A 27765-nucleotide genomic window follows, 5' to 3' on the forward strand; every position below is an offset into this window, starting at 1 on the left:
TTCGCTGTGCAAATTTTGGTTTCTGCTGCTCAAATACGTCTTTCTTCACCTGCTTCTAGAAAATGAATCTTACGACTATAAATCCCACTTGTGCTGCAACCATATTTAAAGTCAAATTACCATAAAACGCTACAGTTGAACAGTTTTAGTCCAAATAACCACACATGAAAAAAAAAATCCTTAAGGATTTCATAGAATATATTATGGAAATGGCTGTCCATTTTTTTTAATCAGTATTTGTTGGTCATGCAAATGCTACTGAAAAGTTGCCATCATAACTGAACAACAAATCCTTTAAGAGTTAAGAGCCATAAACGTATGCTGGGAAGTGAAGGAGTGGCGTATTTATATCACCCAGCCCTACATGCCAGAGGAAGAAGGGCACGAAGTCCTTCCACGCATGGTGAGGACTCCACAGACTGGTAAATACACACGGGAAAAATCGGAAGATGGAGGACGGGAGGCATTAATGCCGCTGCTCGTCTGCGCGGTGTCGGTACAGATTGCGCCGGGAAGGTTCTCGAGTCAGCTCCCCGCCAAGGCCACCAACAGAGGTGGGTGAATATGATCAATAGAAAGCGTCAAGTGCTGGCTTGCGAATCAGAGGCAAAACTATGGAAACGCCATGCTGCAAATGGCGTTGTAACTGCGCTGCCAGGAAGTTATCTAGAGGCATTTGAAGACCAACCCGGTAACAGGAAATTAATCAAAAGCATTTTCAAGCGGATCCTCGGCCGGTGAGTGCTGCTGTGGCTATTTATACCGCTGAACTATGTCAATTTACCCCTGTTAAGGATCTGCTCGGATGTCAGATATTAGCCACTGCCAGAACAAGTGACCTTTCTGCACAGTACATTAAGAAGAGAACAAAAAGATGGAAATTCCCATTTTCCAAGCGTGGTCCAAATAGACCTCTGTGCTCTTGTTAAACCAGCTGCATTGAAGAGGAGTGATTATAACAAGCCTTTTTTTTAGCCTGCACCTGTCTCTCCTTCTGCAGCTGAGGACACACTAGAATCTACCTCCCTACAGACCTGATCCTGTACAAGCTTCAGGTGCAAATTAAATTCATCATTATCCACACCTATTTTTACTTAACCACTTGAGGGGAAAAACCACCTGAAGGCCAGCAGTTACTGGAACATGCAGTAGCTAGTCATCCGCAGTGAAGAAAAGCCCCCCTTTTTCTCCATCCCCAAATAGAGGAGTCTTTTTTTAGTTTTCATTCTTATGGCTGTCAAGGTCTTGCAAAGGAGAGAGGATCAGCTATGAGCAGCCTTGCGTGGCCATTAGCTGCAGGCAGCCTCTTCAGAAGGTGACAGCTTCGATCCCACCTAGGCGGGAAGGTTCCCTCTTGCTTTAGGCACAGCCACATGGATCAAGGCAGTAACTCCAGTTTATCAAGAAATATACAGGAAAGAAGTGTGCCAAACTACTGCAAAAAACATGTAAGTGTGATTTTTCTGAGGAATTTAAGACTTTCCTAGAGCAAAACTGGGTTCAGCATTGGTCCTGGAGAAATGGGAGACTGCAGAACTGTAATTTTTCCTCCTTTGTTGTAAAAATGTTGAAGGTCCACAGAGTGCCATGAGGTATTACACTTAGTCATTCTATGTAAACAAGCATTGGCATTTCTAAAGTGTGGGTTTCATTTGAAGTATTTCCCGTCTTTCATAGGAATAACTTTTTTATACTTGATTATTTTGCTCAGGTAATTCTTACAGATTGATCGCATCCACCTTTGGAGCTGAAGTTTCTCCATATTCCCTCAGTTGCTGTTCACTTACGAACATGCATAGTGCCAGCAGTTTGATTTCTGGCAGAGTGATACAGGAAAACTAATGGCTTCAAAGTTGGCATTATTGGCATTTTTTTTTTGATCCAAAATTATTGGATTTTTCATTCTTTAAAATGTGATGCCTGGAAACTGACTGGCACCATATAAGCAAATTATTCTTTTTACAGTAAGTCAGACATCCCACATAATCGATATTTCTGGGGAAGAAAAAATCAAAGTAGAACTTGAATTGTTTTGTGACAAGGTGCTGTATATGACTGAGGCAAGACAGCGTGCTGCTCACTGAAAATTACTAGCCAAAAACTTGCGTAGCACTAAAACATGTCAAAACAGGGTAAGAATAATAAATTATTATCAAACAAAATGGTGCTTCATGTTGACCCAAAATGTCACACTAGGTTTTACCATATGGCAATTAGGTACAAGGTTCTAAAAAGATTAATTTTCCAGGGAAGTTGTAGCTATTTCTATTGTAGATTAATTCTGGTCTTGTCACTGCCTATGTGAAATAAGGATAAAACTAGATTTTTCAGAATAATATTTTTAATGCAAACAATGCAAATGCATTTAATGCAAACAATACCCCCAAAAATGTCTTGTCACAGAATAAAAACCAAGCTAAACAAGAAATTTGGAAAGCTGTCTTAAATATTTTAACAGATAAGTTTTAGAAAGATGCCAGATTTAGTGAGGATTTTTTTGCCCCCTAAAAATAGTTATTAATGTATTTCTCTTCTATAACAGTAAGGCATTCATTGTAAGTTTTTTAGTTTGTTTTATTGTTGTTTGGTTTAGGTTTTTGTTTTGTTTTGTTTTTTAATTTCAAGGCAGAACTGGAACTTTGTGTAGTTTGATTCTCTGTCATGTGGGTTTTGAGCAGAATTATATCCACAAGTGTAGCCATTCAGGATTATGATTGCATGATAGAAAATGACTACTTTTGGCATACTAATGAGCCAGTGAATAGAGTCCATAAAAACTAGGGCTATGAACCAGAAAATGTTATCATTAATTTTGTTTATGGTTATTTAATTTTAATTATAATACTTTAAAGCTATTTAAATCTACAGCTCCATCATATGTAAGTTAATGTAGCATATTTTGCAGAAATAATCAAGGCCTGGTAATATAGATCGCTACAGAGCCTGTAATTAAATCTTTGATGAGAGTTTCAAAGTGATTTTTAAATGTGCACGCAGCTTATAAAAAGTGCTTTACAAAAGCTCTACTTCTGTCATCATGACTTCACAAATGCTTCTCTGGCATTGTCCAAATTTAATTTTCATTCAAATTCTTAATGGAAATGTTTGTAATTGAGTAATTGCCTTGCAAATAAATATTCTCTGTAGGTAGGAAAAACAATTAATTTTCACACCTGTTTTCCTGCGTAAGTGATAATAAGGAATATTTTTCTACGGACCATAAAGGCCTTTAATACTATTAATGCCATTATGCCTTGTAGAATAGGGTGTTGGTGATACCCATTTCAGGCGTTTTCTTCTCTGAAGAGACGATACAGGGTCTTACAGCTGTAATTTTGGTACTATCATGATGGTTAAAGACAAGCTCACCCTGCCACTGACAACAGAATAAATCTCACTGCTGTATGCACCTTGGGGAAGGATTTCACGAGCTGGAGGACGGTTTCTCTGCCATTTGCTGGTTTTTATTCCGTAGGAACCAGTGCGCACCATTTATCCATTACCCTCATCACAGGTTTTGTTCACAGCCCTGCCTTCTCAAGTGGCGCTCAAAAAGCAGCACCCTTGCAGGGGTCCATCAGGAATGGTGCCATCTTGCCTATGTCAGCAAGCCCCCTGGCCCACCTGCACCTCTGACAGCAGAAAAAATGGGGTGGGAGATTATCGGTTTCGGGGTTTTTTTCTGGAATAATTTCCTTGTAATTGAATGACATGTTTAAGACAGGCTTTCACTGCCTCATGTTACAACATAGGAGCTCGCAGGTTTCCAGTGATAAGCAGGCTGGCTGTAGGCAATTAGAAAACCTCAGGGTTTTAAGAGTCTAGTCACTAAAATATGTTACAGCTCAAGTCATTGTTTAACAATCCGAGTCTCTTACAGCTGTGAAACACTCCCATCATCAAGTAGGTCTCTGGGACTCCCTCAGGAACAGCAGGCTCTCGATATCCAGCTGCTAGGAACAAAAATAAATCTCTTTGAAGACTTATTTGCCATCACATTGTGCGAGGACTTAGAAAGGCTGAAATATTTTAATCATTAATCTCCATTCATCAAATCTTGTCATTCTTAACAAAACTCCAAAATAGTTTCAGCTGTGAGTTGAACGTCGATGACACCAAACTCTGTACTTCGATATCAATTTTGTGGTTAAGATATGCCACACGCAAGACATGCCTGTTGCAATCGAAACAATTCCTGCCCATGCAGAGAGACTAGAGAGCATTTCATAACTCATCATTATTTATGCGCTTAGCTATCGGGGAGGGATAACAGCAGAACTTTAATAGCTATTGAACACAAGCCTCTATTAACCAGTATTATAATCTTTCTCGTTAATGGTCAAACACAGTGTTTGTTATCATTACTCTGGTGTAATACTAGCAGCAGTAATCACTGCTATTAGAAGTGATCACCTCAGAAGCTAGGTTGGAAAAATGTCTTAATGCCTGATCAAAAACTCAACAGAACCTGCAGGTCTTTATTTCAGTGGGGTGTGAAGAAAACCCATTTTTCTCTCTCTTTTCCAAGCTGCTTGTTTTAAAGTAGTAACTGTTTCCATTTTTTTCTCAAGATTTTTAATTTTTAGTGCTGACCTAAAAAGAAAGGAAATAAAAGACAAAGTCAAAGAAAATTTGGCTGTAGTTAAAACATTCCTTGACCTCTTCCTTGCTAGTACTTATATTTATTAGATAAATTAATAGCAAACGTGTTGCACAACTTAGAGGTGAGTTCTTAATGACTTAAAGACTTTTAGGCTGGCAAATGTTTCCAAACAGCGGGACCCCGGCATATTTCTTTAGACTGGTTTTCCTCATAGCGTTCCTTCTTTTTTATAAGCAATGTTTTGCTTCTCCCAGCCTCCCACCCTTCTTTCTTGAGCAACCCAGAGACCATTAATGCTACATTTGTGATGCTGCACTAGTCTGTGATGTGCAGTCAGCAGAAGAAAAGGTTACCGCGTGTGGGAAAACACGCTCGGTGTCTATAGGCACAAATATCTGAAGTGTGCACTTCAAAGGAAGAGCAGTTTATTGCTGGCCAAGTTCATGGCTATTGCATGAACATCCTAATGATTCTTTGCTCTTCTAGGAGACAAACTCCTCCAGACTTCATGAAAACTTTGCATCAGCACTTCTTAATATCCTCTGTCAGAGGGATGAAAAACCCTGCAATCATTTAGGGAGAAAAACCTTATCCCGTTTCAGAGACAAGATAACGTTCGGTGGTGCAGAGGTTAGATTGTCCTCCCAAATCGACACAGCATGGGAATGAGGAATAACAAGTTCTATCCCAGGAGTTATTTTATTTTCTTTTGAAGCATGAGCGAAAGCCCGTTGCAGGCTCCTGTGGAAATGTTCACATTAACATCAGTATTTAATTTTTTCTGGGTTTTGGATCTATTTGAAGAGGGACAGAGAATAATGTTAAAATTGCTATAAACTGTTAAAAATATTTCAACCTTCTCTTGATTTTTTTTTTTTTTTTTTAATAAACTTGTGTGGTTTTGACTATGGTTTTATTTATGCCCACTGCCGCAAGTAGGGATGAGAGCCTGGGTAGCGCTAATGCAGAGCGACAAGGAGACGCCTGCAGTAGCCCCGCCGACCTCACCTTCTTTCTTAGTGCAATTTTCCCCTAAGTTTTCTGTAGCTTCTGACTTTTTTATTTAATTATTCCCTTCCAGAGAAGATTTTTCCTGTATCGTTATTTCCAAGAGCTTTCTGTCTGATTTATTTTCTATTTTCAGTACTCAATGAAGCAGAAAAACAATGTTAGTCTTTGGTGGCCAGGGAAAATAACAAAAGTTCGCGAAGGTGGTCTCCAGATGATACAGCCCTCGCCGAAGCAATCACGCCGTTCTGCATTTCCCCCGACGAGGGAGCAAATCTACGACAGCAGCAGGGCTGGCAAGTGCAGGTAAGCTGCCTTCACTGTGCTAAGAAATCACAAGCACAAACACATTCCAGCTTTGGCAGTATTCAAGTAATGGCTATTACTGCTCCAGGGAGGAAATAATTAAAGCCATTTCTTGACTCTGACAGTTTGATACTGGTGGTTTTCAATAGCAAATTACCAACATCTGTACAGCAAAACTCAGCTACTGCAGCAATTATTCAGCAGGGCTAACCACAGAGGTGCTAGGACTTCTTCATTTTCTAGATGTCCCCTAGTTAGATGTGACCTACAATTGAGACCTAAACTACACATGATGGCAAACTAGGTCTCTTGCGTTAGAAATGTAAATGAAACCATATGGGAAGCTTAATATTCTGTGAAAAACCCAGTGGCAAATGCATCAAAGACAGAAAATGAAAGACTGGAAAGACATCTGAATGGGTTTCTTAATTATGTAACAATTTCAAGTTTCCAGAGCAATTCAGAAGTAAAAATTATCCAATTCATTCAATTCCACAAAAATGGTGGCTTTTCATTCCCATAACTGTTTTGCATAGTAAACACAAAGAGAGTGTGACTGTACAAGCTGAAGACTCACGTCTATGGCCCATAGGAAGCAAGACAACACTGCAAATTTTCATTGCTGGTGAAAGAAAAGGGTAGCAAAAAAGTTAAATCAGCTATGTGTATCTCTAACTCAAGCATTTCTTTTTAAACACAAGCTAGAAAGGATAATACAAATCTGAGCAGGAATGAGAGGCTGTGATATGAAATATATTTTGAAGAGAGAATTGGTTTTGGATTGATAATAAAAATACTGCCTTATTATTCCACTGCTTATGTTGTAACTAAGTGTCTGTCAGGGTTTTATGTTATAATCCACTTTGGTCAAGGATTTACTGATGTATGAAACTTTAGTTTAGTTTGTAAATTGGCACTCTGTCTTCAGCTCAGTTTCACTGTTATTTAAGCTTCAGAACCCAACCAAGGCATAGTACAATTGCTGTAAAAATATGCAATCGTTTTAAATTAGAGCTTCAAACTTCAGAAATCTTTTGGGTGGCCTGGTGGGGGATAAAAATAGCTTGTACACCCATTGTCTGATAACTGAGAGGCTTTAAAATATCGCTGGAATCTCTGGTCGCTTTGTCTGAAAAGTGATGGCAGGACAGACACAAGAAAGAATATGCTGATTTCTAAGATAACGAAGTAATGAACGTGTTCTTTGCAAACATTTGAACTGTTTTAGTGCAAAGATAGAAGTATAATCCATTCCAAAATTAGCAGCCTGCCTGTTGAGAATTGCTCTACAGGGCAGATTGACCTGGGTCCGCAGCTGGGCGGAACCCACACTAATCCTGCCTCCAGCTACCTCACTGCCAAGGAAGGAGAAGAAAATTATGATCATGCGTCAACCCCTTCTTGCCACGTAGTTAGCAATGCATTGGCACGTAAGGGCAGATTCCCGGCTTTAGGAGATTTGCGATAAAGATTTTATAAATACTGTGCAGTGTGGCATAACAGACAACGAAGAAGGAGTTGCTTTGCATGACTGTGCAACCTGAACTGAGCCAAAAAATGTTACATGACCAAACACACAATTTGTTTTCATGTCTTCATTTCCTTTTTTAACATTTCCACATAAATACTATTTATAATAAGTAATAAATTTGTACTTCTGCCAAGAAATAAGCACATGGAGTTTGTTAAATTGTAGAAACTTGTATGTTGTAAGCACAAAGTGTAGGGAAAGGGTGTATAACAGACAACTTTCTTTCATTTCAGTTGTGTTAGAACCATAGGAAACCAGACAGTAGTAAAGTAAACTTTAAATGCTGCTGATAGTCTTTAAGGCCCTAATCAGCTAACTAGGCTGTGGAAAAAATCACCTGTAGACACTGGACAATTAAACCCTTACTTCCCTTTAGAGAAAAGAGAAACATGCTTGAACTCCTAGGAAATCTGAACAAGTTACTCAGAGTTAGATCAGTTTAATTTAGATATCGATATGTAGGTGCCAGTCAACTTAATAATACATTTAATTGATTGTCGGCAGTTATATTTTGAAATTGATAAGAAAGAGATCATCTCATTGTAATGATGCATTACCATAACTACAGTATAGCAATTTTCAGTCCTCGCTCCAAGCAGGTTATGGTCCGATTTAAGCAGCATCCATCATGCAAGTCCTGCTTCTAAACCTCAGGAAAAAGTAGGTCACTACATTTTTTTGTGGTAGTACAAAATTCAAGTGCTGTGAAGAGAAATTAAATGCAAACTAAGTAGACTGGGAACTATTCGTACAGTTTTGAAAAGGAAGGAAAGCTGCTCTATACGCAGTCAGATGTACATTATGTAGAAGAAAATAGCTAGGTGAATATTGCTTTTCACTCTTAATCTTCATTTGATACGAATGTGGACAGAGCAAGTCTAGATATTATATTCACATCAGTAGCACCTTAAGACATTGTGATGACTTATTGCAGGGAGACCCATACGAATCAATATTTGTTGGCCACTTACTTTAAGGCTACTTAATTAAGAGTAATAAGATGGCACAGCTTCCAGGCAAAGCCACAGTGCTTTGATTTATGAGCGTGTTTGGGGGTAAGGATAAGGTGTAACATTTACCTGTATTTTGCAATTGAGATTTTTCTCCTGGAAAGTTAAATTAAGAGTTTAAAAAGAAGAACTGAATGAGTGCAATAAATAAACTAAAAGGGCTGTTTTGTCGGTATCTAGGATGTTTGAGAGGACTTTAGGCTTCTTACTAGGGTACCAAACTGTCTCATTGCATATCGGGGTCATCCCTGAGCATCCAGCATGAAGCTGTTTAATGTTAATGATAAAAGAAAATTACTTCCCTGTAACTGGGGTTGGAGTGAGCATAAGTTGCATCACTCTTTTGTCATGTTGGTCTTCTGTTTTGTGTTTCTGCTGGGTGTATTTGGTTCCACAAACATATCGAATGGTAGCTATTTGTTTACAATGTCTCCGTTTGGGGAAATCCACCAAGCTAATTTGAAGTGTTTTTTTCCTAGGAATCTACATAATCCACTCCTTATTTTTACCTACCTCGTCATGCTTAGGGAGCAGTCAGGTTTTTATCAGGTTGGTTTAGGCAACAAGTTGTACTACATCTGACAGCCTCGTGTATTGTGTATGTTTGTTTGACTGGAGCCATGTGCAAGTTGCAGAGCAGAGAATCCAACCCACTGCGTCACTAACAAAACCCTGGAGCTTTGCACCTCCACGTATTTCTGTTTCTCAACGGCCAGTGAAGAGGAGAAGTAAGGGAAATCTCACAGAATGAATGCCGTAAGGAATTGTTTCTCATCTGCTCATATTTACACGAAAATAAATATAGAGAATTATGTCTTTAAAAGTTCAAGCCTTTGAATGGAGGTTTGTGCTTAGCAGGCATAAGTCAAGAAGTCACTTGCAACAGAACAGGGTTTGTTTTTTATCATCACCTGCAATATCCTGAATCTCTGCTAGCTATTGCAAACAGTTTGGTGAGCAAGCAGATGAGATGTCAGAGGACAAAGTATCACTCTCTAAGGGGAAAGTCTTGGACATCGTTAAGATAAAGGCAAGACGTAGTACAGAAAAGTGCGATTTAGGCAGTGAACTGATTTTCTTTTTATATAACATTTCTCCAAAAGCAAGAAACAAACCTTAGAATTTTTTTTTTTACATCTGATGCTAGAAGAAACGAAACTTTGTTCATCTCCGTATTGTACTAAATGATAATTTGTGTTTTCTGAACATTATAAATAAAGCCAGACGAGTCAATAGTTTCTGCAGAATTTTACTGATAATCTTTTAATTGAAGTAATGATCTTGGCTGAAATCATCCACTTCGTTCTGGTTTTTTATTTTTCTTTAGGTGTCTTAATTTCTAAAGACTGGCAGGCATCAGTTCTCCATATTCAAAAGACTGAATTTTGGAAGGTGTTGAAGCTTAGAAACTACAGGACTTGCTGCTTAAAGTATTTCATCTTGAAGTTTTGTCAGGACTCTGAAAAATTATGCTTTGTTTCTTGAGTCATCTGTACGGGACATTAAGTTCTCCCAACAAACATGTATTCGTAACGAGTTCTTGAGAATGAAAAATATTTTATTGAATACAGAGAGTATTCTTCACAAAACTCTTCAAATCACTTGCTTACTCATTCTTACCCTTCACTCATCATCATCATCATCGTGTTTATGGCATCAGTGTTATGGTTCTTTGAGGGACGGCGTCTCTGACGTTATGTTTCAGGAAAGACACAGAGGAGGGAACAGCTCTTTCCCATCTCTTTCTGGTCCTGGCCATGGTTAATGCACGATGGTATTAATTTTTTCTGTGGGATTGCTTTAGTGACATATGAAAATATGTTTATTCATATATATGAAAGTAGAGGAAGAGCAATTGTGACAGAAACCTTCAAAGATGAGTATGTGTTATTCTCTGCCGCTCCGTGTTAGTGCTGGAAGAGCACGTGTCCATGTTCCAGCAAACATTTGCACGGAGATTTAACTGGGCAGAAGCTCCCAGACTTTTGTGTGGGCGAAAACATTGCTGTCTTGTGATCTAGCATTAACACAGACAACACTGATAAATTGCAGCACTTACTGGGATGTTTCCCTGTCCCATTAAAAAAAGAAAATTATATAAAGTAATATTTCTCTCCACTGCCATCTAGTGAAGTTATTACACTGTGTAAAGGCTTTGATACTCTCAGCTGAACATTGTAATAGCTAACTGTATCTTAGTAGCACACGGGACTTTGTGCAGAAAATAGAGTTTGAATGCAGAGTAACTCTCATTCATTCTTAGGGTAATAGCAAATAGTACAAAATAAATGAGGTATAATAAATTTAATCATAGAATTCTAACAATGGTTACGATGACAGAGATACTCAAAAGGGTTTACGCGTGTTATCAGAAGAGCAGAGATGATTGGCCACACCTAGATTCAAAACACAAAGTTCTAAGTAAAGCAAGGACCAAATCTCTGTAGGCTGGTGGAATGGTTTAAATTCAGGCTTTTTTTGCAGAAAGTACACAGGTTTCCTAGCGGGGAAACCAATACAAGTTAAAAAATAAAAACGTAACTCCTGTGGCAAATTTATGGTTTCTGTTTTGTGAACCATCCTGAAAGACTTTAAGCTTTAGATGAAGTTATTGTCTGTTTTTACTGAAGGCTTCCAGAAAGTTTATTCTCACATAGCATATCCCTTCACTAAGGTCTGAAAGGGACCTCAGAGGTCATTTGGGCTTTGCCCTGCCCCAAATCAAGCTCATAATCAAGCAGATATTACTCCCGTCTTCATTTTCACGTATTTTTCAGTGTTGTCATGCAGCCCCTCAGTTTTCCCCAGCTTGAGCAACTGTAATTCACTCCGTCCTTTCAAATACGTCTCTGATCATTCCTGACCCACCTTTTTTTGTGTCTCATGTATCCGTCCGCATCTTCTACTTCAAGTCCATATCTTCAAGTCCACAGAGTGATGCTCACCAAAATCTTCACCGAAGTTCTTTGGCCTAGAACTGGAATCATGCTTTTTAAAAACAAGCTTCTGAGATTTTCAATAATCCCCAGGTCGTGTTGGACAAAACACACCGTGGGTGTGCTCTGACGGTTTTCCTGCTTCCACTGCCAGGCTGGGCAGCTAAGCGGGTTATGCTGTGAGCACGTTACTCCTCTCTCCATTTCTGCTCAGCTCAATGAGATTGATTTTGTTTAAAGATCCTTGACTATTTTTGTAACATACAAGTAGGCCACCCCATCTTTTCCTGATAGAGGAAATAGCTAAAATAGGACATACAGCTCTGAAATCATTACTCGCTTCACGTATCATTTAGCGAGCAAAATCTCTCTGTTAATACTCTTGTGAAAGTCATCTTAAAATGAGAAGCTGTTCCCAGCACAAGAGACTAAAATTAATTTAAGTTGAAAAAAGACATAATATTAACGTGATTTAGAAGAAGGAAAAATCAAAACAAGTGAAAACCAGATCCCTTTGGTGGCCGAAATCTGTATTTCCATTGCCATAGCTGAGCAGTATCTCTGCACTCTTGATTCATTTACCGTCTTTCCATTTCAGTTTCACAGGCACGATGGAAAAGCACTAATTCATACAAGGCTAATCTGTACACTTCTCCATGTAGCTTTAGTAGTGGCGTGGTGGTTTGTTTATCTGTGTTTCAGTTTTGTTCTGCCAAGCTTATTTTCCACAAAATCCACTAGGCAGCATTTACAAGTAAAATTTGTGTGTATCCTTCAGCCCTAACCTATTAAATATTATCTTAAAATAGAAATGAAAGATGAGTTTATATTTTAACTTGGGGTTAACTGCTGCAGTCTGTGCTTCCAGGCAGGAACTGTACATGTACAGACTTGCTGTATTTTCTAAAGTTGTGGAAAGGAAGTGAAGCAAACTGGTCATCTGGCAAATAAAAGACAAGTGCAGGGTGGAATAAGTTTCTGGTTATTATTTATTTTGGAGGAAAATCTTTTTTAAAGTCTTCCATTTAATCGTGTCCTAAAGTGTAGATTATAGAACAGAATTTCTTAACTTTGTTTGCTAAAATGTTTGGGAAATTCAGGAGACTTTGAAAAATCTGATGCTTGTAGTTCTGAATGAGCTTGCTATATTCAGTAATTGGAGCCATATTTAAAGAAAAGAAAAATTATTTCTTCAGTTTACTGAAGAAAGGCTAAATAGGATTGAGTTGTAGCCACTACTGCCCTGAGCCAAGCTAAGTGACTGAGAGGAGTTGTTTTACCTGTCTCTTGAGACAATGAATAACTGTCTTCTAAATAATCTTAAATCACACAGTCTGCCTGGACATATTTACAGTATGCCAGGGTAGCCAGACAGGGACCATGGTGCTAATTATAAGTAAGCAGACAGTTTGGGTCATTGGCAACTTCAGTACTGATCTTTTGCTGAATAACATTTAATTTGAGCCAAATTGCATTTAAACTTCTTTGTTCAAGGACTTCCCTTCCTGAGTTAGAAGCAATGATATTTGAACACTTAATTGCATATTGCCATAATACCTACACTTCATTTTTATTGGAAAAATACAGTTCTGAGTAGAAGACTTCAATCAGTGCATTATCTTTATTTACAGTTTCATCCAAAGTGTTGCAAGTGAATGGTGTATAGAGAACCCGCAATGTGGCTCTTAAGCAGCCCTAATATCAATAAGCAGCTAAGAAAGTACATTAGGTACTTAAAGATATCAAGCGCATCGGGAGGAAGAAAGAAATTTAATTTCTGTGGTATCACATGCTTCACGTTGTATTCTCAACCAGAATTTTAATTCCTTGTTTTGAAGTTGCCAAGTAAGCTTTTAGTATTAAAAAGTTCTCTTTTGTTCATTCCATGATTGTTTATGTTGGACTTCACGTACTCCAAGCTCTTTTTTATTTCCCCAAAAAAACATCAGATCTTGTGGACGTTCCTACAGCTGATAAAGCAATGTAAATTGCCTTTATGTCTCAGGCTAGAAAGCAGTGTGGCAGATTAAATGGCATGCTCCCTTTTGAAAAGTAACAAGAAAGAAAAACTCCATGAGTGCAAAGCCACTTGTTCTTCGCTTTGAGTAAGCTGCTTGATGGATAGGTAGCTATAGAAGAAGGCTGAATGCAGGGCATTTTGTCGAGACACAGGAAAGTTCAAGATTGATTACATCCCCTGCTTTTGTATAGTGCTTCTTCTACACATACTATAAAATCCAGACTGGAGAACAAAGGTAAAATACTGTAGGATGTGCTGAATCTGGCTTTGCACTGACTTCTAATGCTGTCTTCTTTTCATTGCATTATTGTTTTTAATTCCATACTGTAAAAATGTTCTATTGAAAAGATGAATCAAGCTGATCAGGTACATGAATATTCAGCTACGTGGAATTACTGCAGTTGGATTTTATAAAGCCATACTACAGTTTCTCATTCTGCTAGTAAGTTGCATACTGTACTGTTTCCACAAGAAAAAAGTAATAAAAAATGGGACATCAAGAATAATTTTTCAATAGTTTCCCAGTGAAAAATATATGGATTGTACTTCTAGCTCCCAGTAACATATAGTATCTGCAGAAATGGCTTGGTTTTGGTCAAACTTTTCTAATCATGTATCAAAACAGATTTTTGTTGTTTGTTTGTTTGTTTTCTTAGAAGTCATCCTGGCTGTTATATCCTCTCTTCCTGCTTTCTAGTAGAGTAGTAATTGTATTCCACCTTGTACACAGGGTCTCCGTTACATGTAAAAATGGATGCATGTTAAAAAAAACATAGGGAGAGGGGAGAAAGATCTAAGTAACAAATTTTGAAGCTGATCCTGTCACATAAGAAGTGTCAGACCCAAGATCCACCTTCCCAATACCCTGTATCCTAAAACTGCCCAGAGTGAATACTTAGGAAGAGTGTAAGTATACACAAGCAAATAGTGATATTTCCCCTGAATTCTTTCCTGGCATCTGTTGCTACACGGCTTAGGATCTTCCTGAGCCAGAGGTGGTGCAGGCTTGATCCAACTCTTGATGAATTTTTCTTCCATGAATTTTGCCACTCCCTCTCTGAATCCAAGGAAGCTTTTGGCATTCTGGTCCTGACTCTGCAACAACCTCTGTACGCCTGCTTTCGATGGGTTGCAGGGCGGGGCAATTTTGGGGGTCCTGACTTCCCCTGACTAGGACTCCGTGCTTGCTTCCACGTGCACAGACTGTAGCTGGCGTACAGGCTCTCAGGGAGCCTGGTTCTTCTGAAGGAATGCCATAAAAGTAAAGACTTCTAGGGAAACTTATTTGCAGTCTACCTGTCTTAGACTCTGTTGGTGGACTTAAAAGTAATGTCATAACAATCACTTCATATTTGTAGAGAAAAGCAGATTTTGTCAGCAAATGTTATTGTGCAAATTTATTTACAGTTTGCTTTTTCTTTCCATTTACTGAAACAGTAAGATGATCAGGAAAAATTTTTTAAAAAACAAATGAGTATTTTTTCCAGGAAGAAGGCGTAGAGATATTGCTAATAAGGGCAGATTCCTTTGATGTCAGGCCTCACGCTGCATAAACTTCATGGACCCATCATTAGTTCTTGTCATCTCTTAGGGTCTCTTGGCTTGGGGCCAAATAATTAATACAGTAGAGAGCTTCCAGCTAAAATAACAGCCTCTGCATCTTTATCTTCCCATCCATCAGGTTCGTGGTGGAAGATAGGGCTAATTTGTCACTCTACTCACTTGGAAAAGTTTGATAGATGGCTTAATTAGACTACTTTTTTTTTTTTTTTTAAGAAATCATATTTCTTGAGAACTACAGGTTGGGAAAACAATGGCGAAGGATTGAATTGGAAAAGAAAAATATTTTTTTCTTCGGTAAAGATCAGAGGAAACGCAACCATTATGCAAGCATGTGGAGAAGTGGAAAGAGTACAGTTGGTTGGAAGGAGTTTCAAGGAAAAAAAAAACAAAGTACCCTAACACACAAGTGTTCTGTGAGCCGTGCAGTTACCCAAAGACTGCGGGCAGACTGCATCTCTACAGAAACATCAACCTGCAGAGTGCCATTTTAAATATGCTGCCCCCAAATTAGAGTGCACTTAAGCCTTTGTGTTTGGACCTCTGAAATAGATAACAAGGCACCATTTTACCTAAAAGAACATCTAAATGTATAATTAACTACCTCTGTTCAATGCTTTTTAAATCTTCCAGTGTGTCATCTGGACCGAAGGGCACCGTGCTTTCCAGGACGCTCCTGAGGTTAGTGCCTACGCCAGTCAAAGCAAGGGCTTTGCTTCAAATCTCATTCTGCAGTTTTGGAACAAAAAGGGGCTGGTCCAAGGCCACGTGCGATTCTTCTCTTGATGGGTCAAGGTCTGAGCAAGTCCGGATCGCAGTTTTCGAATGTTCCTGCTCAGAACACGCTAAAGGTAAAAGGATATTTGCATTTTCTACTTTTTGTGAGGTTATTTCATGGCTTATGAGGCAAAAACCTATGTGGATTAAAATCAGTGGTTTTGCTTCTTTTTTCACTTTCAGGCAGAAAAAAGGGAGAGAGAAGCCAAGTGAAGTTCTTCTCGCGACTGTTGTTTCAACCACCCAAGTTTGCATAGTTGTCCTTCCACTTTGCATGCATAATTATGACATGTATGCACATGTCTTCACACATGTGGATGTGTCTGTGACAGCTGGCAAATCTTAGCAAGTTAGATATGTCTGGACTTTGTATTTCTAATCATCTTTTTATGTAACTATTTCATTTGGGTCACCGAGGAAATATATTTCTCCTTTCTCTGGTGTGACATAAATTAACAAGGCAACAGACAAACTGCATCCTCCTTTTTTTGATAAACTGTCCAGAAATCGGATGTAATTCAGGAGTAATTTTAAAACTGTTTAACCTTTAGGCAGAAACTTATTTTAGTAAGGAAAAGACAAATATTTTTCAATTAAAAAGATTTAGAATCCTTTTCTCTGCGGTACACTAATCTGAAATGACACTGAGGGGTAATAGGCCTGGTATTAGTGCTTCCCCAAGGAAATGTCTTATCTTTTGCACTAAATTAACTGTGTCTTTCTCACACATCCTAAAGCTGTCAGTTTGGGGATTCTGTGTAAGGTAACTTCTTCTGATTTAAAGTTTCTGAGAAGAAAGGCAAAACAAATGTGTTTAAACAATAATGACCCCTTACGCCCCAGTCTCCACAACCCTTTCTGAAGTGGACAGCCATTACCATTAAATCACTAGCACTCCTGGAAAGGCCACGGGGACAGGTTGTGGGAGTAGCCTCCATGTGGGTCAAATCGTTGAGGCATTACGTGTGTAAAGGCACAGCGGCAAATGCCAGGGTAAAGTGACAATGAATCAGGATAACAGAGAGGTCTGTGCAAGGGCACCATTAAGGAGAGTTTTGCTGGCCAGCCTCCAGGCAACCAGTACAGTTACAACCAGAAATGATTGCGGGTTACTTATCTCTCCTGACTCCTTGGTGGCCTCTTTGAGACCCAATAATTGCACTGCAAATGCTACATTGGAAGTGTTCTCCATCTCTGCAAGCCAAGGTCACCAAAATGGGACCTTGGTGACCCAGTGTCAAGAGCTCTTGAAACGCCAATGAGCGGTGGAGCTGCACCATCCCACCTTGCAAGCCATGCCAGGAGCATGAGCTCCTGAAATGTGGGTGCAGACACCTCGCAACCACTTGACATGGAGTTTGGTACCTTCCCCGCACCAGTTCGCAATCTGAGGTGTGTAATAAGTCATCAGAAGCCTTGCCTGGGCTACTCTTGCTTGCTCTTCATTGCTGCTTTCACCTGGGAGTGTGGTAGGAGGGCCATGCTGACCTCCAGCTCAGCAGATGTTGTTTGCAGAGCCAGTTTTGCAAAAAATGCCTCGTGCTATTCTGCATCACCCTGCTGTTGTCATCAGTTGCAAAGTGCCCTGTATTAGTGTTTGTAGAGAAGAGCTTTAAGTTGTGGCTTGTTGTGACTATGGAACATCTTTAATATAAAAGGGAAAAATGTAAAAAAGCATTTCATGACCATTTGATATTCCTGGCTATAGTTTATTTCTTTGTGCCATCTTTTTACTACCTTCTGTTAGAAAATCAAGACTGATACCCTGCAAACATTTTCCGCCTCAGGGGAGTGATTTGGCATGCCCTGACTCACACGAACAGCGTAATGGTCATCGCTGGACCCGCTGTTACAGGTGAAGCTATTCATGCGCAGGTTTACAGGATCTGGTCCCAAGATAGTAACTGCCCATATCACTAGTGAACTGAAGATAAATTGTACTCGCAGCTTTAGATCTTCACTAGGAAATCTGATTTATCTAATTGCAGAATCTAGAAGTTCATCAAAGTGGCTACACATTGGGACATGAAAAGTGCATTTACAGGATTATTTCTTCAATGAAGGGAAAAGAAGTCAAGCATTTTCTTCTGTATAAAGGAATGTCTTAGACACGAGGAAACCAAGGAGTATGTCGATCCCTGTGTTGTTGATTTGCTCTTTTAAAGTAAGTGAATATATGCAATATGTTTTACTATATTTTAAAAATAAGAACTGTCAGAAATAAAACTCACTAAGTCTAGAGTAATTCTTCTTGATTTAGAGCCAGTTGTGGATATTAATATTTTAAATTAATTCAATACGTTTTGAATTGCTCTGCCACTTAGTTTATTTGGAAACTAAAACCATTTGTAACAGAAGAGCTAGACTGGTTTTAAGACAAACCAGTGTATAAGGACATGTAAAGCTTCAGACCATTAAAAAAGAAACTTCTGGACTATATAAACGACAATGATTTCAATATACGTGCATTAGAAACCAAACCTAAAACTCTACAGGTACTTTGAAAAGAAATATAATTCTCCATACTTTCACCTTACGATTGGCAATAAAAAAAATTTCATTCAATTTAAAGGAAACTCAAGGGTCAGAGGATGAGATTTCTACAGATATTGAGCATCCAGGAGAATTGGCAAGAGTGGATTGGACCTGGAAGTTTTGCAGCCAACTCTTTTGTAAATCCAGACATATCTACACTTTTTAGCCTGCCTAAATTTGTTAGGATATGGCACAGAAGCAAGCATGTTCCATATTAGTAAATCAGTGCTACTGGGTGAAGAGCAGAGCTAATGGAATCACTGATCATGAAGTGGACACAGAAACTGGTAGAAAGCTTTAGGCATTTCCAGTATCACAGCTTTGCTGTGTTGTAGGACTAGAAATGATCAGTAGCTGGAAGCAGTCTTTAATATCTCCTATGAACTTGCGGTACTTAGTCTAATATGACCGTGATGCCTGACCTTCTCGTGGTCAGTGATCTTGCAAGCTGTTGGTTCATTTAATGATTAGATGGTTCTCAAGCATTTAGGGAGATGAACTTGGCTTCTTCAAGTTGTCAGGTGTCCTCTTCCCCCCCCCCCCCCCCCCAGTAGTTTGCTACACATAAAATAGGCTCAGGTATTTTTTTACAGGTACATTTAATACCATTTGCAAAATGACTAAATCTGCCATCAATTTGCTTGTTTGTACGTATGATCATATAACTTTAGAAGAATCTGTTAGATGTGAGTAGAGGTGAATAGCTCATAACCTGTTAAAATTACTGTACAGAAGTCATATCTAGCAGACTGTCCTAAGACATGAAATGAAGCATACTTCTATTACTTAGCCTTACAGTAAAGATATAGTGAGTCTTATTCAAACCAAATTCTTAACTGTTTTATTCAGAGCCTGAGCTGAAATCTGTACTCTTAAGCTTTTCATAAAATGCTTGGAAAAATAGACTTTTCAGTATGGGTTTTCAAAACGATGCCTCCATTTTTATCCAGCTGAAAAGTTTAGACTGAGCAGAGGACAAACAGAAGCAAAGGGCCAGATTTATTGAAGCACAAAAAACCGCACAAATGGATCCCAGGTGGAGCTCAGTCATGAGTAAAGACTTCAGGATTTGGTCATAGTGACGACCTGCAGATTACTTAGCTACAGACAAAGTTCACTTCTGGAAAGAGTAGATGGAATCTGTCACAGTAAAGACCCTTTCCCTGAAATGAAGATTGCCAACCTTCCGCCCTCTCGTGGCACAATAATCTTTGAATAGCAATTTTAGTTATGGGGAGCTCTAGCATTGGGATTTGTTAGATAAATGGGAATTTTGTTTAAGTAAATGTGTATTACTAATGGTTTGATCATTTGGGTGGTAGCTTTTTTCAGAGGCGAGAAGAATAACACAATTAGGAAAGTGCTTCATTGTCTCTCTAATGAGTTTGATAGTAACGGATCTTCTGGTTCCTCTGCGTAGGGAACCGGCGGCACCACGTGCGGTTTCGTCTCGACATTGCCGCGGTAGCGCCATCCAGCGTCGCGCTTCGACAACCACCCTCTTCTCCACACTTTTGAGAGGAACCACCCCGTGCGCCTGCGCAGGGACAAAAGGCGCGGAAAGAGCAGCGGCGGGGGCGGCTCGCCGTGACAAACCGCACGTACACGGCTGCTATCTGCGCGTGCGCGAGAGCCCCTGTGTGGGGAGCACACGTGCCCCTGGGCGGCGGCGGCGCGCGCGACCGCTCCTTCTCGTCCTCCGCCCTCAGGCGGCCCCTCGGTCCCCGACGAAGCCCGAGGCCAGCGAAGACCCAGCGGAAGATCCTCTGACTTGGGAAGGTGGCGAAAGGCTCCTTCTTCTCTCTCTCTCCCTCTCGCCCCTATTCTTTTCCTCTCTTCCCTTGCCCTCCCTCATCCCTCCATTCTCTTCCCCCCCAAATAAAAGTAAAAGGTTGCACGACACCTGACCGATTTCAGCATCGTAATCTCGTCCTTGGGATCGTATCGAAACCTCCCCTGACATTGGATCGGTCTAGTATACCGACTGAGATAATCTCTGCCTGAAGTTTTTAGTCCATTACATATTACTATGAATTAAATTAACTACATTTTCTTTTCAATACAGATTCTGGTTGCTCCTGGACTCTTAAGAAAGCAAGAGGGAAACACACAGTGATGACTGGATATAAAACCAAGAGCAAGGACATAAAGCAGAGGATATGTATGTACTCAAAGTGGTTTTATATATGTTTGCTTTGATCTTTAAATGTAAACCTAATGCTTATCGCAAGTTAATAATTGCTTACCAGAGCCAGATTTGCCTTTCACTGTAGCATCAAACTTGAGGTAATGATAGCAGCATGAAAAATAGCTTCTAATTTGGCAACATGAAAAATAGCTTCTATGTCGTTAATGCTTTGGACTCTTCTGGCTTTTCTTTGCCTGTAGAACCAGAAATGAATGTATTATCCTTTCAAATGGCTTTGATAAATCTCATTCCCTTTAGGACTGAACATTCCTGAACATTTTCATGCCTCACTGAGCTCTTTCAAACAAACATAAATTAATTCTTTAGCTCAAAATTTATATTCCTGAGACCTAATTCCCCTTGCCTCTAGCAATATTCTACTCATGTTCATTTGTGGAAAGTGACCGTGTTGTTACTCTCCTGATGCCTTACATACCTGCTGTGTGCTCTGAGGGAGGGACAGAGATCATGCGTGGCACTGAGCAGTGGGAAACAAGACTCGAGTTTGATTCTGCAGTGTCCTACAGGGGCAAGCTGGATGGTTAGATGTCAGCCATCAATTTTAGATGGAAATCCAGGACACTTTTGTGCTTTATGTGAGTGTAAATGCAGGCTTAACCACTAGGTACTAGCTACTCTGTGATTTAGCATATCTCTGCTGAATTCAGGCTAAGCTGAACACACATATAGACAAGAGTTCGCGCCTCATAAATACTCATACACAAATATTTGCGAAATCGTTACTGGCACAACGTGATTCAGCTCTTTTGAAATAATTGAGCCGCCTGATTTATATCAGTAATTTTCATTCACTGTGCTGTACACTCCTGGAAGCTGACCCTGTTCGCGAGAATGTGATACAGAAAACAGAAATTTTGGTTTTTTTCTGTAGGAAAAGTACCCCACTGAAAATAATATCAAACGTAAAGCACTACAGATCTCTACCAGAGTGCTGCAGTTCCACACAGCCAAGTTTTCATTTGGTTTTATGAATGTGCTAGGTACCACTCGACTTTGCTGGTGTGCATGTTCATTTATATTCATGTGGACAGTGCTGGTCTGGTTAGAAACAATAGCATGTGCTGCTGGTCATCCACGCACACTGCGAGTGGCCGCTACCATCCCAGCATGCGGTGGGAATCCTTTGATCTAACTGGTTTGCTTGCTTGCAACCTCCGGGCAGGGGCTCCAGAGGTGGAGAAGCGTACGGTGGGGAGCCAAGGGGACATTGTCTGCTGCCCACCCTGGCACCGCTCTGCGGGACAGCTTCTGGCCAAGGTGCTTGTGGGGAGCTGGGTTGTCCAGGCTGCCTTTGGAGAGGACCCAGAAAAGCTGAGCCCTCCCTGTGTGTCTTTATTGCACACTAGCTAGGCCTCCTGTGAGCGGATCCAAGCAGACAGTGGGCAGCCGATGAATTTGGCATGGGAGAAGGTGATTTTACAGGGCAACATGGACACATCTGATCAGGTTTTGAACGGCTCCGTGATGGTGACCTCCATTTCTAGCTCTGTGAAAGGATATCTTAGCCAGCCACAGTCCTTTTGGTTATCTGGCCCTCGGTCTTGGCAAAACAATTTTCTAAGGTGGCTCAGGTAAAAAAATAAGAATTTTATTAACAATCCAGGTTTTATATTACGAGAGTTTGCTGTGAGATGGCTTATCTGAAGCCATTCTCCATTTTTCCCGTTTGCTTTTCTAACAGCTTACTATATCAAACCTGTATATTTACACAAGGAACATCCCAATTAGCAGTTCATGTCCAGCATTCAGTGTTCATATAGTAGCTTAGGGGAGGTAAGTAGCTGACAAAGTGCATGAAGCTGATATAGACTTGATAGAAGGTGAATTCTTGTCCCAGGAAATCTTTGTAAAGAAATCAGTGCTCAGGAAGAAGGAAGGAATGATCCATCCCAGCTCAGACAGAGCCTGAAGCACCTGTATTATGGTTTAATAATTCATCTTTTCATGTTCAATCTTAAATTATATGTCCTAGTGATGTAGCAGTACTTGGATGAGTGAGATGGCACACCAGATAATATGAAAAAAAAAAATCAAGAGAACAAGAAAAACACAATTTGTGCTTCGAATTATGACTTAGAATTAATGGGACTTTAAAAAAGGCTATGTGCTTTTTCATTCATGTGTGTGCCATGTCGTATAAACAGACTATGAATTCTCTGGTTTAGGAACAAGGCTTTATATATGATATAGTATAGTAATACACAAAACCAATCTACAGTGAGATACCTCTAATTTGTCTTTTACTTTGCATTTGACCTGATGTTTGGCTGCTAAACAGTCATCCTGTAATTGGACTTATAAAATTATACTCTCATTTCCTTTAGTGACAGGGAAACTGCTAAGGGAAGTCGCTGCCATACTCAGTTTAATTGAGATGATCATCCAAATGCACAGATGTTTATTCAAATCTCCGCTAGAAAAGGAATTGGGACTCTTCCAATCATGCGGCTCTGGCATTTCCAGTACTCTGGACAGGGCAGGATCCGTGCACAAATGCTCTCTCTTGCACTAAAGTATTGCTATGCTGTTGGTATTAACTCAGCTCTAGTAAGGAGTGAAAAAATGGGGAAAAATGTTTTAAAGTAGCCTGCAAAATATTTTTTTTTTTCAAAGCCGCCTGATTTTGTGATTAAAATGTAAAGTTTACATTATCTGCTATTCTATTCAAATTGATACACGCATTCCTAACTCGCATATTGTATTTTTGCATGTTATGGATCTAGTTAAATCTGGAAGCAGATAAATGCAATTCCAAATGAAATTAGACAGAGGTGACCCATAATATTAAATTTTAGTGCTTTCATATTCTGGCTTCCTATTAGATTTCATGTACTAAGTTTAGAATTTGCCAGTGCCATTATGTTTATACTTAAGAGTTATTCCCTGCCATTGGTGCATTTTTACTAGTTATAAATTCAGTCATTTTCCTATTACATCTATTACCAACTGAATGCATTATATATTAAAAATTGACCTCCTAAACCTTTCCAGGTAAAACCCAACCAAACAAAACAAACTAATAGCAAGTAAATGTGATTTCAATAGCAGTGGTTTTATGGCAATTTAATTCTGTTGATTTTAAAATTATACCTTTGGTATCATTGTCCTTTTTTTTTTTTTTTTTTTTTTTTAAAAAAAGTTATAAGCTATAAGGAATTGTTATTATTGCTATGAAGAAATGTTCCACGGCCAGAAAAACTCTCTTTCTCACTAACCAATTCAGGCATTTCTAGAACACTGAGAATTGAACAAAATGGTTATTTTTAGGAACACAAACGTACCCCAGAACTTTGGAAAATTATGGACCACTGTTAGTACTCTGGGAGTTTCTGTACATAGGCAAAGGATTTCTGCCCTTCTACCCAAATATTTCTATTTACTTTTAGTGTGTATGTTATCCTTAATTTTTCTATGATATTTGCACACCCCTCTTGAATTTTTTTCGAGATTATGAAACAGTTAACGTTCAAAATTCACTTTTGCATTGTGCATACAAACTGACTGCAGAGAAGGCACTGTGGTTGTAAATTAAAGAAGAGGCATTTAATCTAAAATCTATTCTAATATTTAATCTTAGAGGAGAGATTAATTTAAACAAAATACTAACCAAGTTTAAAAAGCAAAAGTTAAAGTTCAGAACAAGCTTTGAAAGCTCTGTATCTAAAATGGTTTAAGTGTCCTTTAAGAAACTTTGGCCCAGTGCCAACATATATCCACCCCTATATTATAACTCTATTGGGGGGGGATCACCATTTGGGAGCTATATTTCCTCAGGTAACATTGGTAAAGCACATAAAATTCCTCCTGTTTAAGCCAATGTAAGCTTGTGAAATCTGTACACTTCTGTGAAGCATTTATAAAAATGTGGTGGTGTTGGACTCTGCCTGCAAAGGCCTTTCTGTGGTGAATGCCAGAAGAAGTACCATGTAGAGGACGTATTTTTAATATTGACGAAAATGGAAAAAACAAGCTCAGCCAAATTTGTGCTCCAGGCTTGGACTGTGAACGCTGCCAAACTCTCTCAGCTACGTCCAGCTGCGAAGGATGGGAGTTCAAGAAGTGCACAGTCTATCAATGGCTCCTATGTGCCTCTTACTGCCCTCGAATCTGAATGTCCCACAGTCATCTTCCTAACTCTTCTGTGTGATAAGGAGTGATAAAATTTCAGTTTAACAGAGAAAACTTGAGTTTCAAATGTACCAGCACTTTCCTCCCTGGTGGTGGAGGGGGCACCACCAAGGAGCGAGTGATTTCACTCATAGCCCAGACTTCTCTTTGTTTTCCCCTCTCTCCCCATTGAAAGTAGAGGGAGATGGGATGGTAGGTTAAACCAGGTGCCTCTCTTTTATATGGTTAAATTAGGAAAAATTAATCTACCTTAATTGACTTCCCCAGCAACACACATAATGGTTAGCTGGGGCAGTGACTGTTCCATCTGCTGGTATCCTAACTACAGATATCATAACGGTGGTCTTTCTCTTGGTGTATGAGTACGGAAGAATAGGCCTGTCATGGTTTAAGCCCAGTTGACCCAAACAAGAAGTTTTTTGTGTTTGGTTTGTTTTTAATGTGTTAAAAAATCGACATGTTCTGATTGTCCTGGAATATTATTCTTAACCAAAGTCTAACTTTTGAAAATTATAAGTTGTTTAGCTCTTTCTATCTTCTAATTTTTTAATTTAGTTCAGTTCCAGCTTGCAAATAATTTCCTCTCTAGAGTTGTTTTCTTTATGAATCATATAATGAAAAAGAAATCCTTCAGCCCTGAATTTAAACACCCTCCCTCGGTACTGCTTCTCTTGTGGGCAGTGGCACCGTTCGTGCAAGAGAGGTAATGAATACTTACATGATCTTGACTTTAGAACTAGCAATATTTCTCACTGATAAAGTGCCTTGAGAAAAGAATAGGATAGGCTGGCACATGTGCCATAACAGATTAAATTAATAGAGCCAGGATAAATACCTAAAAATGCCACTATGTATTAAATTAATGTATCGGCAGTGAATGACTGCAATTCCCACCTCCTTGAATTTCAGGAAAGAACTTCCATTTTCCTGAAGGGCCTCTCTTTTAATACGGGGGCAACTGAGATTGATAAATAAGCAAGCAAAACCACAAGTCAAATGGTGCCAGGCTCCAGTCTGAATCTGCTGTATGTGATCCCAACAGCCTCAAACAGCCAGCAGGCAATTACTGTTCACAACAGCAAGGCATCGCCAGGCTGCTAGGTCTGCTGTGATCATTTATCAGCTCCATGTTGAAAAATTCATCACTGTAACTGAAATTCGTATTTTGTTCTGCTTCCCTGAAATAAAAGGTCAGCCCGTAACGTGGGGATAGCAGCACCCGTTCCCCCCCAGAACTTCACAAATCTCGCTGAAATCTTCCTTTGCCTTTTTTTCTTAATAATAACATGCACTGAGCACATAATACAAGGAAGGTTACTTCTGTCACGCAACAAAGTTAATAAAAAACCTCCAACAAAATTCTTACAGCATGCAACAAGTTTCCATTCATATAAATACATATATACTGGTGGTTCTTTACAAATGCTGAAACGTAGCATGGTAACATGCACTGACTCCCCAGGCACCTGAGCAGCAGACCGCCGCAGGGATTTTGCTGGTTATCCCCCACAGCATGGACATGGGGGAGTGGCAAATTGGGCTGAGCATGAAGAGGGGGCTGCGGTGGAGAAGGTAACAAGGTCTGTTGGGAGGAAATGGCCATTTTCACTAACGTATCACAACTGAATACTTTGACCTTTTTAGTGTTATCTTGATGATGAATACCCCGCTCCTCTTTTGTACAACCTTGTGCTCTTAAACCCACATTGTATTACGTACATGCATATATACATAACTGCTACAAGATTTTATGTTGAGATTCCAAGTTTTAAAGCTATACAGGACAAAAGCCTAGTCTGCATATTGCAAAGCCCACGTGGAGTTTGTTTGAGGATGCTGTGATCGATATAAAATGGAGAGTATTTGTAGTTAAGACAAAATTAAATCTTAACTATCTTTTTCACAGAATGAACTTTCCTCTTACTGCTGAAATTACTAGCTGGGCTGCCAGGCACACCACCACCGAGGAACAGAAATTCCTTAGGTCTCCGGTGGTGCTTTGTTTGTATCTGGCCTAACAGACAGAATGGAGTCTGGCCTGCAAAGTTATCATTATAATGTCAATATAAACATAATTACATTTTCTCCAGCAATGGAATTAGTGCCACTAGGAAACAAAATCATTTTAGGTTTCTCCTGCTGCGTTTGTATGAGCTTGGGGTCTAACTGGCAACCGGGGAAATTTGGCCTTTGTGCTCGAATAATGTAACGCGATGCTTTCCATTTCGAGATGAAATTACTACTAGTGGGATTTATGCCATAGGAAAAGAATTTTCGGTGCTAAATCTTTTGGTTGTTCAGGCTGCTTTGTCTCACCACATAAAGATAGTTACTTACATGTCTTCACATACATAGATACACAGCTAGAGCTATGTATACATATGTGTGTGTGTTGGTTTGGGATGTCTTTTTAGGGAAGTTAGTGTGAAAGATGTTGTGATGATGTGAATCATGCTGAGTGCAATTTCTATGGAAAAGATGATGAGCCTCCTCATACCTATTCCCTGTACCCCTGAACACACTCGTTTTCTAAGACTCGGGAGGCGGACGAGGGATCCCAGCTGACAGCTCACCAATTTTTCACCCGCTCTGAATACAAACTGCTCCATCTCTAATGGGAGCACTCAGCAGTAAGCTCTGGGATGCTGTTCCCTGCATCTCCTTACTGGGGACCCAGGCAGGGTGTGCTAAAGATTTCGTAGCAGGCCATGTGCCTGCGTTTTTCCTGGTGAAAGCAAAGACGGGGGATAGGAAAGGGGAAGGGCTTGGTTAACCATAGACTTGTATTCTCTGTTTTAGTGTACAAGTCAATTAGGAAATAAATTAATCGCTGCAGATTCCTGGAGCGTTTCTGGTGCATCAGGAGATTTGCTTTTCCCTTAGTATCACAGAAAATATGGTATTAGCTTAAAGTGATGGTGAAGAGCTAATTCTCCCTATTTAAAATTGTACCTCCTATGCCGATACTGCAGTAGACTAAACTGTTCTTAAGTATGTTCTCAAATGAGATAAAATCAACAAACTGAAGCCAATTTTCCTTATACATAGCTATAAGACTCTTTCAAAACAGTCTGAAATGATGCTACATGATAAGTATTTCAGCTGCTGCTTTAGCATTGTCCAACTGCAGTGATTTAGAGCA

General features: G+C 39.5%; 1 protein-coding gene and 1 long non-coding RNA gene across 2 annotated transcripts in view; one reads left to right on the forward strand and one right to left on the reverse strand.

The window, feature by feature from the left end:
• Positions 1-364: 364 nt before the first annotated feature.
• LOC148051589 (uncharacterized) lies at positions 365-16323 on the forward strand. Its single transcript, XM_087737874.1, has 5 exons — positions 365-496; positions 5090-5233; positions 5748-5917; positions 15608-15825; positions 15935-16323. Exons 1-5 carry the CDS (start codon positions 365-367, stop codon positions 16006-16008), a joined length of 738 nt encoding a protein of 245 aa, XP_087594000.1. The 3' UTR covers positions 16009-16323.
• Positions 16324-20497: 4174 nt separating this feature from the next.
• LOC148051590 (uncharacterized) overlaps positions 20498-27765 on the reverse strand; it is a 134996-nt gene continuing 127728 nt past the window's right edge. The window contains exon 14 of the long non-coding RNA XR_015699591.1: positions 20498-20668. This is a non-coding gene — a long non-coding RNA (uncharacterized LOC148051590). The remainder of the gene's footprint in view (positions 20669-27765) is intronic.

This window comes from Nipponia nippon, unplaced genomic scaffold (genome assembly GCF_047370975.1).
Source record: "Nipponia nippon isolate SJK-2023a ecotype South Korea unplaced genomic scaffold, ASM4737097v1 scaffold_6, whole genome shotgun sequence".
NCBI lineage: Eukaryota > Metazoa > Chordata > Aves > Pelecaniformes > Threskiornithidae > Nipponia > Nipponia nippon.